This window comes from Cebus imitator, unplaced genomic scaffold, assembly GCF_001604975.1.
Source record: "Cebus imitator isolate Cc_AM_T3 unplaced genomic scaffold, Cebus_imitator-1.0 Scaffold73, whole genome shotgun sequence".
NCBI classification, from domain to species: Eukaryota; Metazoa; Chordata; class Mammalia; order Primates; family Cebidae; genus Cebus; species Cebus imitator.
In genome coordinates, this window is record NW_016107388.1 from 1,899,697 (window position 1) to 1,916,235 (window position 16,539).

The 16,539-nt window shown below is 35.1% G+C and overlaps 1 protein-coding gene across 1 annotated transcript in view; it reads left to right on the forward strand.

Annotated features, from left to right (window-relative positions):
- The window catches only part of SNTG1 (syntrophin gamma 1), a 610,136-nt gene that overhangs the window by 422,623 nt on the left and 170,974 nt on the right, over positions 1-16,539 (forward strand). The window contains exon 13 of the mRNA XM_017531764.2: positions 5,443-5,481. Coding sequence (XP_017387253.1) covers positions 5,443-5,481 — 39 coding nt within the window. The remainder of the gene's footprint in view (positions 1-5,442; positions 5,482-16,539) is intronic.

The following is a 16,539-nucleotide window of genomic DNA, read 5'->3' on the forward strand; positions in this document are numbered from 1 at the left end:
TTTTTTTCTTAAGAATGTTGAATATTGGACCCCAATCTCTTCTGGCTTGTACGGTTCCTGCAGAGAGATCTTTGTGGGTAACCTGAACTTTCTCTCTGGCTTCCCCAACATTTTTGTTGTTGCTGTTTCATTTCAACCTTAGTGAATCTGATAATTATGTGTCTTGGGGTTGCTCTTCTCTAGTAGTATATTTGTGGTGTTCTCTCTATTTCCTGAATTTGAATGTTGGCCTGTCTTGCTAGGTTGGGGAAGTTCTAAGGGATAATACCCTGAAGAGTGTTTTCCGGCTTGGTTCCATTCTCCCTATCCCTTTCAGTTACACCAATTAAACATAGATTTGCTCTTTTCATATAGTCCCATATTTCTTGGAGGCTTTGTTCATTTCTTTTCATTCTTTTTTCTCTAATCTTGTCTTCACACTTTATTTCATTCAGTTGTTCTTCAATCTCTGATATCCTTTCTTCTGCCTGATCAATTTGGCTATTGATACTTGTGTATGCTTTATGCAGTCCTCATGCTGTGATTTTACATTCCATCAGGTCATTCACATTCTTCTCTGAACTAGTTATTCTAGTAGCTATTCCTTTAACCTTTTTTCACGGTACTTAACTTCCTCACATTGGGTTAGAACATGCTCCTTTAGCTTGGAGGAGCCTGTTATTGCTCACCTTCTGAAGCCTACTTCTGTCAATTTGTCACACTCATTCTCTGTCCAGTTTTGTTCCATTGCTGGTGAGGAGTTGAGAACCATTGGAGGAGATGCATTCTAGTTTTTGGAATTTTCAGCCTTTTCTTCTGGTTATATCTATTATTCTGGTAGACCAATCTTTGTGGATTTATCTACCATTGGTCTTTGATGTTGGTGACCTTCAAATGAGGTTTCTGTTTGGACATCCTTTTTGTTGATGTTGATGCTATTTCTTTCGGTTTGTTAGTTTTCCTTCTAACAGGCTCCTCTGCTCCAGACCTGCTGGAGTTGCTGGAGGTCCACTCCAGACACTCTTTGCCTGGGTATCACCAGCAGAGACTGCAGAACAGCAAAGATTGCTGCCTGTTTGTTCCTCTGGAGGTTTCGTCTCAGAGGGGCACCAGCCAGTTGCCAGTCAGAGCTCTCCTGCATCAAGTGTCTGTCAACCCCTGCTGAGAGGTGTCTCCCAATTAGGAGGAACTGGGGTCAGGGACACACTAGAAAAGTCAGTCTGTCCTTTTGCAGAACTTGAGCACTGTGCTGGGAGATCTGCTGCTCTCTTCAGAGCCAGCAGGCAGGAACATTTAAGTCTGCTGAAGCTGTCCCCACAGATGCCCCTTCCCCCAGGTACTCTGTCACAGGGTGGTGCAAGTTTTATCTCTAAGCCCCTAATTGGGGCTGCTGCCTTTCTTTAAGAGATGGCCTTCCCAGAAAGAAGGAATCATGAGAGGCAGTCTGGCCACAGTGGCTTTGCTGAGCTGCAGTGGCCTCCACCCAGACCTAACTTCCTGGTATCTTTGTTTTCATTGAGGGGAAAACTGCCTACTGAAGCCTCAGTAATGGCAAATGCTCCTCCCCTCACCAAGCTCTAGTGTCCCAGGTCGATTTCGGAATGCTGTGCTGGCAGTGAGAATTTCAAGCTGGTAGATCTTAGCTTGCTGGGCTCCATGGGGTGGGATCTGCTGAGCTAGACCACTTGGCTCTTTGACTTCAGCCCCCTTTCCAGGGGAGAGTGTACAGTTCTGTCTTACTGGCATTCCAAGTGCTACTGGGGCATGAAAAAAAACAAACAACAACAACAACAACAACAAAACTCGTGCAGCTAGCTCAGTGTCTGCCCAAATGGCTGCCCAGTTTTTTGCTTGAAACACAGGGCCCTTGTGGTGTAGGCACCAGAGAAAATGGTGTAGGCACCGGTCTGCAGGTTGTGAGGGTCATAGAAAAAGCATAGTATCTGGGCCGGAGTGCATTGTTTTTCATGGCAATGTCCCTTACAGCTTCCCTTGGCTAGGGGAGGGCGTTCCCTGACCCCTTGCACTTCCCAGGTGAGGTGATGCTCCACCCTGCTCCAGCTCACCCACCATCAGCAGCACTCACTGTCTAACCAGTCCCAGTGAGATGAGCTGGGTACCTCAATTGGATATGCAGAAATCAACCACCTGCATTGATCTTGCTGGCAACTGCAGACTACAGCTGCTCCTATTCGGCCATCTTGCCGGCGACCCAACCATCACATTTCTCATTATTTCCTCTCTTTCCTCAGTTACTGTTTTATTTTAAAATGTTAGCATATTTTAAATCTTAACAAGGAATTATTTTGTATCTACAACATCAGGAAAAAATCCCTGAATACAATGTATGTCCTTTTCTTGCTGCCACAACTAGGGTATCTGGTGGAGTTTTCTGTGCTGGACATTATATGACTCATTTTGATTCTCTGCCTTCCATTCCTGTGCAGTCAGTAGTTTAGTTAAGTTTCTATTTCCATTAAGACATGAATAAACATGAATAGATTATCTTACCCTAATACACAATTAAAAAGCTACAAATTTCAGTAGAAATCAGCTTATACAAGTTCCTTTCTTGCCAAATAAATCTATTAATACTATACTTTGCAGTATTTAAGCATTGACTCATTCCTTTTGAATATTTTTACATAATCCTCGGATAACATAAATCATTCGAGTATAAAGTATTATGAAGTTATATGGAAGCAGTATTTGAAAGGTTATGATGACATCAATTTATAAGCGGAACACAATTTATTAATATTTCACTTCAAAGAATATTACTTCTTCACTAATTGACTTAATGCCTTGTTCTATGTTATTTTTATATGATTGTATTTGCCACATGACAAAAACAATCTACACATAATTTTCTAAAGACCATTTCAATATTTTCCAAACATAATTTTTACATATTATTATTATTTTTTACATATTGTTCTAGCTGTTGGTATATCTCACTGTCTTATTATACCCTCTAGCCATTAATATACAATTCCTTTACTTTTTTGTATTCTATTTTTTGATACAGATATTCCAATGTAAAATATATTATAATATATTCTATATTCTAAATTGCTCCTACTTTCTTGCCTTATTTTTGAGCAGTGTTAGTGGTAATAGATTTTGTTATTTTAATAGTAATAATGTGATACAGTAAACTATTCAAAGGATAGACAGAGTAGCATTCATCTATTAGTTACTAATCTTTTCCAAGGTGAGTCAGGTATGGTACTAAGGGAAACTAACAAAAACAAAAATTGATAATACAACAACTCTTCACGGGTAAATAATTCTGATGGTCTAGTAAACACTCTAGTGGGGAGAGAAAGCAGATCACTGTGGGAGAAAACAACTCATTTCTCATATTCCCAAGGGCGGGGTAGCAGGATGAGACTTCTTGTGTTTGCATCAACCACTACTTTTATCATGAAGTGCTTATCTAATTAGTTGATCTTCAAGTTTCCTAGAAAGATGTTTCGGACATTTTTTCTGATTAAAAAATATGGAAGTTTACAAAGCTACATAGCACATTATTGAAGCCAAGGTTTTACGTACAATATTAGGTAAATTTCAGAATTATTTATTACAATTCATATGAACTAGCAAAAAGTAGAGTTTGACAAAGTACTCAGTGTAGATTTTTTAAACTGATTAATAAAAGATGTTTAGAGATCAGCTTTTTCCATCTGCATTTCCAGGCTATGCTGATTTTAGCTGAAGGCATGTGAGTAAGTTCAGAGATTCTTTGGCAGATTCTTCAGCAGAGCCAAAAGGTATATTGAAATGATTATAATAATGTTAGAAGTACTTGGTTTCTGTACCTAACCTTACTCAGATCTCACATATGTTTTCAAAGTTTCTTTTATTTTTACATTTAAAAAAATTTATTTATTATACTTTAAGTTCTGGGGTTCATGTGCAGAACATGCAGATTTGTTACATAGATATACACATTCCATGGTGGTTTGCTGCATCTATCACCCCATCATCTACATTAGGTATTTCTCTTAATGCTCACTCTCCCCTAGCCCCCATCCCCTGACAGGCCACAGCGCGTAATGATCCATTCCCTGTGTCCATGTGTTCTCATTGTTCAACACTCACTTATGAATGAGAACATGTGGTGTTTGGTTTTCTGTTCTTGTGTCAGTTTGCTGAGAATGATGGTTTTCTGCTTCATCCATGTCCCTACAAAGGACATGAACTCATCCTTTTTTATGGCTGCATAATATTCCATGGTGTATATGTGCCACATTTTCTTTAGTTAGTCTATCTTTGATGGGCATTTGCGTTGGTTCCAAGTCTTTACTGTAGTGAGCAGTGCTGCAATAAATGTACATGTGGGTGTATCTTTATAATAGAATGATTTATAATCCTTTGGGTATATACCCAGGAATGGGATTGCTGGGTCAAATTGTATTTCTATTTCTAGATCCTTGAGGAATTGCCACACTGTCTTCCACAATGATTGAACTAATTTACACTTCCATCAACAGTGTAAAAGCATTCCTATTTCTCCACATCCTATTTTTACATTTTAAGTGACAAACACCTTGCTAGTAAACCTGTTCTTGTAGGTGCGACCTTTGCTGATTTTCCATCTTTGTGTATTTTTTCTGTTAAATGACCTGTTATTTCGCAGCAGTCAGTAGGACAAAAGGGAACGAAAAATAGACAAAATAAAATAAGTCGATGACAATTTATGGGTGAAAATAGTCTGCCTTAATTCTGGTGTAAATGTATACACCAGAGTGTATACAGAGTTAGCATGTTTAAGTTCCTTTATAAAGCCCTTAGAAGATCATTGTTTTAACTAGTAAAAGCACTGTTGAAGAAAGACTTTGTGCAATGCTTTTTTATCCAAACCTAATGTTCATTTTTATTTGATATTTAAAGTTTGTTTCCATGGCATATCACAGAGGAAATGGTTTCTCTGAAGATCTACTTTAAATTCTTATAAAATGTCATTGATTAAATTTTCTTAAAGTAAATGTTATACTTTATCTGGATTCTTGACTGAAAATGTTCAACACACATACTTTATCCTTTAGCATTTGGATATTGTACTTCCCTGTTCTCTTGAGTGCCAAAACAAATATAATATAAAATAATTTCAAAGTACAAAAAATAAACCACAGAAAGTTACTGTCTACATTCTTGATAGATAATCATTCAGTATTGTTTGATTGTATTGAGCACAGTCTTTTGGTTTCTTGTAGTTAAAAAATTTTTAAAGTAAAATCTTTTCCAAAATGTTTTCATATGAAATGTAGAATAATTTGATAGTCAATTTTAAAAAGAAAAATACCTGTTGTTATATGTTGTTTTATATGCGATGATTTCAGGATATCAAAAGAAGATATTAATATATTAGCTAACTAAAAATCATCTGCATAAAATTCTGAGACCTTGTGTTACCATATTCTTGTTCTTCTCACTTTTATTATTTATTTATCATTGCAGATTAAAAAAATCAACAGAAACTTTCCTGTAAATCAACAGGTAAGATCAAAACATACATGGAAAACTGAATAATATATTTCTTTAATTTTATTTATTATAGAAATAATGCTATCTGATTTATAGACAGAAATAGCTGATACTGTCATTTACTATCTTCAGTGAGAAACATACATTTCAGATATTTCTTTCACATTATGTAATATATTTTTTCTACTTATATTAAAAAGTAGTTTTAAAAATTTGTATGTAAGTCAAAAAATACTGTTTATACAAAATAATTATATGGATTTGAATACATTGTTGAAGAACTTACAGTCTTATTTATATAAGATAGTTTTAGTATATCTTACCTTTTGGGAAGCCTACTTTTGATTTATCTCAAAATTCTAATGGATTTTTCACAATTTGCAGACAGTATTTCAAATGAGTCTTAGTTAATACATAGAACAAAAATAATTTTGATTATTCATCTCTATAAATTTCTTACACTTGATATCAACTTTGATTTGAAACCATTGATCAAATCTAAATATCTAAGCTATTTATAAATGATTCATAAATCACAAATTAATTTTAATGATAAAAGTGTTTAAATGCTCTTCTACTTATAAAATGTAAGATCCTTTTCTTATCTAAACCCCAGTTCCCTTATCCATAACATTTGTATAAGGGCGACTATCCTGTAAATTTATTTTGAGGATTAAATAATAGCACATGTAAAGTTATCAGTCTATGCTATTAGTATCATTAACATTTCTAAATGTTTACACTTATTCGTTGGAATACAGAATTTATGTTTTGTAGAATTTGTATCATTGATGATGCTGTTAGACCAGACCAACCTGTAAAGCCATGTGTAACTAGAACACACGTGAGAACAGCTTTGGAGAGTTCATTGTGTCTACAACGATCTGAACTAGTTCTTTTCAGCTCCAGGGATCCCCTCCCTCCTACCTTAAGGCCCTTGGTGCTGAGCCAAGTTGATATTTTGGATAAATGCAGAAGTTGGAGTGGTGTACTTGTCTTGCCACATTCTGCAGCAGCCTGTAGTTGTTTTTAAGGCCCTTACCTACAGTGTGGAAGCCAGAGCTGTCACCAGTAGCCTCTGCTTACTTGCTCTCTGATGACATCTGGGAAGCTCCCTTTGTTGCTCTCATGCTGTCCCTGGTGATTCCAGCATGGGTGTCACCTTAGGAACTATAGACAGGTGTAGTCCAAGATAGGTGTCATCTTGAGAGCTACAGTTTAATGCTTTTTTTTTTTTTTTTTTTTTGGGGGTTTCACTCTTGTTACCCAGGCTGGAGTGCAATGGCGCGATCTCGGCTCACCACAACCTCTGCCTCCTGGGTTCAAGCAATTCTTCCACCTCAGCCTCCTGAGTAGCTGGGACTACAGGCACACGCCACAATGCCCAGCTAATATTTTTTTGTATTTTTAGTAGAGACGGGGTTTCACCATGTTGACCAGGATGGTCTCAATCTCTTGACGTAGTGATCTACCCGCCTCGGCCTCCCAAAGTGCTGGGATTGTAGCAGTTTAATGCTTTTATAGGGTTCCAGTAGAGGGAAAATGTCATTAATAAGAAATTACTCAAATGCAAGGAAGCATCAGCCATGGGAAAAGATTATAATGCCTATCAGTAGACAAGGCCTGTCAGATCTATTAAAATGGGAATCTATTGTTTTGTGAGTTGTCCAAAATAAAAAATGTTAATTTTTTAATTTAAGAATGACTTTAGACCTGTGTCATCAACCTCCCATTATAACCTCATCATGGAAAATATTAATATAGGTGTAATATGTTACTGCAAGCGGTCATTGCTCTGTAGTTCCAAAGTTGTTCTGTAATCATGATGACAACTACAGCTAACACTTCTCACAGTCAGCTTGCTGATTGGGAGCACTCCTTGCCACCTGTGCTTATATCCAAGTTTAGAATAATACTAAGCAAAATAAATGAGAATTTGAATCAATCTTACATAGAAAAAATAATAAAAACTGTTTAATATTCTAACACTAGGTTCATAATATTCTGACACATGCTCATATATAAGCATAGAGATGCATTAGTATTCATCATTTTATTTGCTAGCATGTTAATGTTTTTCATTATATAATTATTTTAAATCTGAAATTACATAATTCAAAACTATTTTAGATTTTATTTCAATTGTCTTAGCAGCTCAGAATTTTGAAAATCCTAACAAATGCATCCTGGTATTTAAGAAACCCGAAAACAAGTGTTAATAGAGTTTTTTCCTGCTAGTTTCCATCCTATATAAGAAGAATTTTTAAAAATAGGATGAGTTTATAGTTCAACATTTGTATTCCTGCAAAATTAGGAAAACTCACCGCACAGTATGATAACAATGCATTAAGAGACTAGAGTACATTTCCTACTTAGTAAAATCTGCACCACTTTAAGGAATTGAAATTTAAAAACACATGTAACCCCATTTCTGATGAGATATATGTTAAAAAACTCCTTCATATTCCTGATGTTGTAGGTATCAAAACAAATATTAAAAGTTATCCAAGCTACAGTGAATCAGATCTTCTCTGCTCCCTGAGATTTGATTTTCAACTTGTACTGCTTGTGTGGTACCACTACCCCGACCAGAGAAATGAAAATAAAAGCAAAACATAGAGAGAACTCCACTGCAGTCCAGCAGAGACCAGCGCTAAGATTAGCTCCACAGGAACTCTGCCACACTCCAGAATGCATGAGATTTTCAAGAAAAACACTCTATATGAAGAACAGGGCTGAGTCATTATAAACCATGTGAGGAATAAACCTTTATAAAAATGCATAATTTAGCGATTAAGGAACTATCCAAATATTTTTAATCATAATTTTTTAAAATAAAGAAACCAAAATTGTAAGACAAGGACAGGACATGGTGATAAAATTTGTGGTTGCAAAAAAATGAAACAGGAGTTCAAAAATGAGAGAGAGAAAAAACCACCTACACTTAAAATTAGTTAACCAACTACATAATCCTAGTTATGGTCCCCACTTGAAATCACACCAGTGTATCTCCAACTTCACTTTTCGTGAAGAGTAAGTATTCCATTTTCTCCATACATCTGGGACACATTCACCTGTTTGATTATTATTATTATTATTTATTATTATTATTATTATTTTTTTTTTCTTTTGAGAGAGAGTATTCTTCTGTCACCCAGGTTGGAGCACAGTGGCCTGATCTTGGCTCACTGCAACCTCCACCTCCCGATTCTCCTACCTCCCTCCTGAGCAGCTTGGATTACAGGCATGTGCCACCATGCCTGGCTACTTTTTGCATTTTTAGTAGAGACACGGTTTTACCATGTTGGCCAGGCTAGTCTCAAACTCCCGACCTTAAGTGATCCTCTCACCTTGACCTCCCAAAGTGCTCGGATTACAGGTGTGAGCAACCGTGCCCGGTCTGATTTGGTTCATTTTTACGGTAAACACGTTGAATTCAACTTGCCTTGATAATTTTCTGTTGAAAAGATGAAAGGCAGGACAGTGGTCTAGCTGATGAACAAAACAGCGATAATTGAATGAATATCAAGTGATGCTGTGTTAATTCCCTCATTGCATTAGCGGTCAAGGCATACAGGCCCAGAACTAGGCCTAAGTCACATTGCTGTACTTACCTAGCCCATTAGGTCATAATTGATTACATTTGATTGATTAAACTTTTACTAATTTTTAACTGAAATGAATTTTTACAATTGATTACATAATTGATTAAATTTTTACTTATTTTTAACTGAAATTTCTTCATCCTGAAATAGATCTCATTCCTCCCACAAAAATATCATTTTCAATAAGTTTCTCCTATAATTACCAGGGAGTAACATAACAAAGTATTAATTCATCATTAAAATATTAATATAATGATCTTTATATCAGGCAGTATATAAAATAATGTAATCAAATTGTTTATATTAGTTTAAATTAATAACATTATGCTTATTTAAAAAACATATTAACTCGGGTAGCTATTCCTATAGAAATATTTATATTTGACTAATCATAATCATTTGAACACATTATTAAAGATGTGTACATACCACACATAGAACGTGGGCAGCTGACATAGAGTGACTAGAGTCTCTAATCATGCTGGGGAGAGCTAAGGAATTACAGGAAACCTTAAAACTCCATTTCTGGAGTGGCATCAGAAAAGAAAGAGGAGTGGACTTGACAACAATTTGCTTCTGTATGAAAGCAACAGAAAAATAGCAAAAATAGCATCAACTTTTAATAAATATGAAAATTTGCAAAGGCGCACTGAATCCAAGGAGCATTTATTCAAGAAAAACAGCTGAGCCTTGGCAAGAACAGCAAGTTTTGTGGCACTATAACTGGACCTAGTTTCTGGCAGTATGGTGGCTTACATTGGCAGGGTATAATAATGATGTAGCAACATTTAACATCAGCTAGCCTAAAATTTATAATCTAATCAGCTGTGTATTTAATCCATTCAATTTTAGCTTTCTTGAAGTTGTGCGTGTAGGTGTGTGTGTGTATTTAGACAAAATATTCTATTAATGAAGCTGACAATTGGTCTTTATTTTTGGAGGGATGTCAAAATCTATTTTTTTTTTCCAATTTGAGAAAGAAATTCTCCTAGTTCTTTATACATTCAATTTATAAATGTTGAAAACAAATTATAGACTCATACAATCTGGGGATAATGAGCCTCTTGTTCTGGTGTATTTTATAACACCTGGTATAAAATATGCTGGCATTTTATGATCTAAAGGAGAATCCACCTCAAAAAAGTAATATGTCTGTATAAATTAACTCTTGGAAAACCCACTAGTTTATAAATTATTGATAACAAATGTGATGGAAATTTCACAGGAAAATGGGGTATAAATGTTATTTTACAGTTAAACTAAAAGAGCCCACACCTAATTATGTAGAAACTTATGTATTACAATTAAAATAAAATGTACACTTTAGACTACTTGGAAAAGGGCTATTCAAATAACAGAAAGTTGTGTATGTGTGTGTGTTGAATTTATACACATATGTACATGGGACGCATTATTGGAAGAACTGTCTTAACTCTTATTTGCTTTCTTTTCTAACTACATAGATTTTCAAAATCCCGAGGGAGGGGTGATCAATATTGCAATATTGTCTTGGTTTGCATTTTCCAGATTGTTATATAAATGGAATCTTACCGCATGTATGAATTTTTGTGGCTTCTTTCACACAGCATAATTATTTTTCATATTATTTATTTAACAGCATTCATCAAGTCATCAACCTTTATAATGCTGAGTAGTATTTTATCGGTGACTGTATCACCATTTGTAAAAATTGTGTATTATCCTATTAATGCACATTTGCTTGATTTCAAGTTTTAGTGTGTTACAGATGAAGCTGATATAAATATTTATGAACAAACTTTTGCATTGACATATGCTTTTATTACATTTGGGTAAAACTCTAGTAGTGTGATAACTGGATATAATGGATGTGTATTTTGAACATTTTAAGAAACTGCAAAACTGTTTTCCAAAGGGTTTTACATTTCATCTTGACACCAGCAGTGTAAAGAAAATCTCCTACATAACCCTTACAGTCACCCTTTTAAATTTTGGACATTCTAACAGATGTGTTGATCTGTTAAATTTTAATTTTCATTTCCCCAAAGGATAATGACATTGAGCATCTTTCATGTGCTTATTTGCCATCTGCATATATTCTTCTGTGAACTGTCTCTTCAAATGTTGCCCAAGCAGAGAAGTTTTTAAATTTGATGAAGTCCAATTCATTGTATATTAATGGATCATACTTTTCAAATTACATTTAATAAGTCTTTTCCTGACACAGGAAATACATTTTCAACTATTTTTATCCTAGATTTTTTACAATATTCTTTTTATTTTAAATCTATAATTTATTTTTATTTAATACTTCTTTCAAAAGTGAGGTGTAAATCAAAGCTATTTTTAAGGGGAGTTACAATAGTTCCAGCATGTTTGTTGAAAATATTATTCTTTCTTCACTGAATTATTATTCCTTTTATCAAAAAACAAATTGACCACATACATGTGGGTCTATTTCTGGACTCCAAATGCTGTTGCCTTTAATCTATATGTGTCTCTTGACATGAATACAACACTGTCTGAATACTGTAGTTCTACAGTGTCTAAAGTCAGTAGTTAACAGTTACACAGCAAGAGTAAGTTCCCTAGCTTTGTAATTATTTGTTGTTGTCGATAAAACTTCTCGTATGTTCTAATTAATGTTTTTATAAAATTGAAACATAATAATTGTACACATGGGTGGTGAACAGTGTAATATTTCAAATCATATATACTTTGCATAATAAGTAAATCAGACTAATTGCCAAATCCATCACTTTAAATATTTATCATTTCTTTTGGTGGTAACATTCAAAATGTCTCCTAGCTATGCTGAAGTTTACGCTACATGGTTATTTGCTATGGTTACCCTACTGTATAATAGAACACCAGAACTTACTCTTGCTGTGTAACTGTAACTTTGTAACCACAGGAAAACCTCTCTGGATCTCCCCCACTCTCCCCCTCCCCAGCCACTGGTAACCATTATTCCACTCTCTACTTCTATGAGATCAATTTTTCTTAGATAACACTGAGGAGTGAGATCATGTGATGTTTGTATTTCTATGCATGGGTTATTTTACTTAACATAATATTCCCCAAGTTCATTCATGTTGCCACAAAGGACAAGATTTCATTCCATTTTACAGTTGCAGATATATATATGCCACATGTTCTTTATTCATTCATTTGTATATGGACATTTAAGTTGATACCATATCTCAGCAATTGTGAATAGTGCTGCTTACTGGGAGTGCACCTATCTCTTTGATGTACTGATTTCATGGTCTTCAAATATATACTCAGTAATGGGATTGCTGGATTATGTGGTAATTCAATTTTGATTTTTTGAGAAACTACTATACTGTTTTCCATAATGGTTGTACCAATTTACATTTCCAACAACAGTACACTGAGTTGTCCTTCCTCCACATCCTTACCAGAGTTTGTTATTATTATTATTATTATTATTATTGCCAATAGCCATTTGAACTGGTGTGAGGTAATATCTCATTTTGGTTTTGATTTGAATTTCACTGATGATTAGTGATTTTGAGCAGTTTTAAATGTGTCTGTTGGCCATTTGTACGTATTCTTTTTAGAAATGCCTATTCAGATCTTTTGCCCATTTTTATTTATTTATTTATTTATTTTTTTGAGACGGAGTTTCGCTCTTGTTACCCAGGCTGGAGTACAATGGCGCGATCTCGGCTCACCGCAACCTCCGCCTACTGGGTTCAAGCAATTCTCCTGCCTCAGCCTCCCGAGTAGCTGGGACTACAGGCGTGCGCCACCATGCCCAGCTAATTTTTGCATTTTTAGTAGAGACGGGGTTTCACCATGTTGACCAGGATGGTCTCGAACTCTTGACCTCGTGATCCACCCGCCTCGGCCTCCCAAAGTGCTGGGATTACAAGCGTGAGCCATCGCGCCCGGCCTTTGCTCATTTTTAAATCCAATTGCAAGGTTTCTTGCTATTGAGTTTTTTGAGCTTCTTATATTGTATGGTATTAATCTCTTGTCAGATAAGAAATTTGCAATTTTTTTTCCACTCTGTGAGTTGTCTCTTCACTTTGTTAGTTATTTCCTTTAATGAACAGAGAGGTTTTTTGTTTTTATTTATTTATTTTTTTAGTTTGACACAATCCTGTTTGTCTATGTTTGCTATTGTTGCCTGTGCTTTTGAAGTCTTATTTTAAAAAATCCTTGCCCCGTCCAATGTCATGGAGTTATTTCCTTACGCTTTCTTCAAGGTTTCAGGTTTTACATTTAAGTCTTTAAGCCATTTTGTTTTGGTTTTTGTGTGTGGGGAGAGATAGTGTCTTGTTTCATTTTTCTGAGTGTGGATGCCCAGTTTTCCCAACATCGTTATTGAAAAAACTGTTCCTTCCCCAATATGTGTTCTTGACACTTTTGTTAGCTGTAAGCGTATTGATTTATTCTTGGGTTTTCTACTCTGTTCCATTGGTTTATGTATCTGTTTTATGCCAGAACCACGCATTTTGTTTAGTATATCTTTGTAGTATATTTTAAAGTCATGTAGTATGATGTCCTGACTTTGTTCTTTTTGCTCAAGATTGCCTTGTCTATTTGGAGTCTTTTACATTTCCATATGAATTTGAACATTGCTTTAAAAAAATCTGTGAAAAATGGAATTGTCATTTCGATAAGGATTTTATTAAATATGTAGATGTCTTTGGTTAATATTGGCTTTTCAATAATATTAATTCCCCCAGTCCATGAACACAGAATAACTTTTCATTTGTTTGGATTCCCTTCTATTTCTTTTATCAATGCTTTATCGTTTTTATTGTAGAGATTGTTCTATTTTTGGTTAACTTTGCTCCTAAGTATTTCTCAGTGTCCACTGTAAATGAAATTACTACCTAATTTCTTTTTATGTTAGTTTGCTATTGGTGTACATAAAACTACTAATTCTATGTTTATTGTGAATTCTGCAAACTTACTAAAGTCATTTATTAGTTATAACAATTTTCAGAGTATTTAGGGTTTTCTACATCTATGGTAGATATATATGTTTATGGGGTGCAAGAGATACTTTTATATAGGCATGTAATGGAATAATCTCATCATGAAAAATGGGTGTCTATCTTCCATCCAGTTTTCCCAGCATCATTGATTGAAGAGACTGTCATTTCCCCGATGTATATTCTTGGCACACTTTTTGAAAATGAATTCGCTGTAGGTGTATGAATTTGTTTCTGGGTTCTCTATTCTGTTCCACTGATCTATGTGTCTGTTTTTAACAGTATCATGCCATTCTGCTTACTACAACTCTTAGTATAATTAGAAATGAAGCAATGTAATTCCTCTAGTTTTCTTCTTTGTGCTCAGAATAGCTTTGTTTATTCTGGGTATTTTATAGTTCCAAATAAATTTTAGGATTGTTTTTATATTTATATAAAGAATGTCATTGGCATTTTGATAGAAATTGCATTGAGTCTGTAGATTGCTTTGGGTAATATGGACATTTTAACAACACTGATTCTTCCGATCCATGAACATAAAGCATCTTTGTTTGTTTTGTATTCTTTTCAATTTCTTTCACCAATGTTTTATAGTTTTCATTGTAGTGATCTTTCATTTCTTTGTTATTTGTGGTTATTACACATGGTGTTACAGTTTTGATTTATTTTTCAAATTGTTCACTGTTGACATTTAGAAATGCTAGTGATTTTTGTATATGGATTTTGAATCCTACAACTTTACTGAATTTGTTTATGCATTCTAATAGTTTTTAGGTGTCTTCAGATTTTTCAAATATTAGATTATAACATCTACAAACAAAGAAAATTTGACTTATTATTTTCCAATTTAGGTACTCGTTAGCTGTTTCTCTTCTCTGATTGCTCTAGCTAGAACTTCCAATACTAAGTAGAATAACAGTTAGGAAAGTGGGCTTCTTTGTTATGATTCAGACAAAAATGCATTCAGGGAAGGCTTTCAGTTTTTTCCTATTTATTATACTACTACCTTGGATCTGTAATATATGGATTTTATCATGTTAAGGCATGGTCCTTTTATTCTCAGCTTTTTTTTTTATCATGAAGGATATTGAATTTTATCAAATGGTTTTACAGCATCAATTTAAATGATCCTATGGTTGTTGTTCCTTATTCTGTTGATATGATGTATCATTGATTGAATTGCGTATGTTGAACCATTGTTGAATCTCTGTGATAAATCCCTGTTGGTCATGATAAATGATCTTTTTAGTGTGTTGCTGGATTTGGGTTGATACTATGTTGTTGAAGATTTTTGCATCCATATTCATCAGAAATGTTGGCCTGTAGTTTCCTTTTATGGATGTGTCTTTCTTTGCTTTTGGTATCAGGAAAAAGCTGTCTGCATAGACTAAGTATGGAAGTATTTCCTTCTCTATTTTTTGGAAGAGTTTAAATAGGATTGGTATTAGTTCTTTAAATGTTTGATAGAATTCAGAAGTGAAGCCATCTGGTCCCCAGCTTTTCTTTACTGGAGACTTATTAGAGCTCTGATCTTCTTACTAGTTATTGGTCTGTCTTGGTATTGAATTTCTTCATGATTCAATCTTAGTAAGTTGTATGTGTCTAGAAATTTACCTATTTCCCCTGGATTTTCCAATTTATTGGCATATATTTGCTCTTAATAGCCACTCATGATCCTTTGAATTTCTGCAATATCAGTGGTAATGTATCATTTTTCATCTCTAATTTTATTTATTTGGTTATTTCTCCTTTTTTTTTTGTTCTGTTAAAGATTTGTCAATATTATTTATCTCTTTAAAAAACCAACTTTTACTTTGTTGATCTTTTGGATTGTTTTATTTGTTTCAATATCATTTATTTCTGCTCTGATGTTTATTCTTTTTATTTTTCTATTAATTTTTGGTTTGGTTTGCTCTTGCTTGTCTAGTTCTTTAAGACATGTTAGGCTAGGGGGGATCCCAAGATGGCCAAATAAAAGGCAGCTCCAGAAAGCAGCTCCCAGCAAGAGAGAGGCATAAGCTGAGTGGTCTCCGCAATTCCAAACAAGGTACCGGGTTTATTTTGTGGGTCTGGTTGGACAGTGGTTATAAACAAAATAGGGCAAGTTGAGGCAAGGTGGGGCACTGCCCCACCCAGGAGGTATGTGCAACCAACTGGAGGACTGGGGGATCTCCCCATCTGGGACTTCAGTTTGGATGCAGCACTCCACCCAAGCCCTCTACAACCCCCAGAACAGGAGATCTTCACCAGGCTGAAAAGCCTCAGTGAGCTTCCTGAAAAGGGCAGAACAGCAACTTTGGCCAGTGCCAGGGCTGTCAGCAGGAATCTGGTGAAAGCACTGGCTGATACCAAGAAATCCAAAAAGCCAGTGGGACAGAGCTACCTGCCCTCCAGAAAGAAGGAGAACTGAACGCAGGGAAACAGCCCATATGGCAGGGTAAGTCCCCCACTCCAGCTGGCGCAAAGCCCAGCAGGCTAAAAAACTCTCACTCCAGAGTTGCATACCTAAAACATCA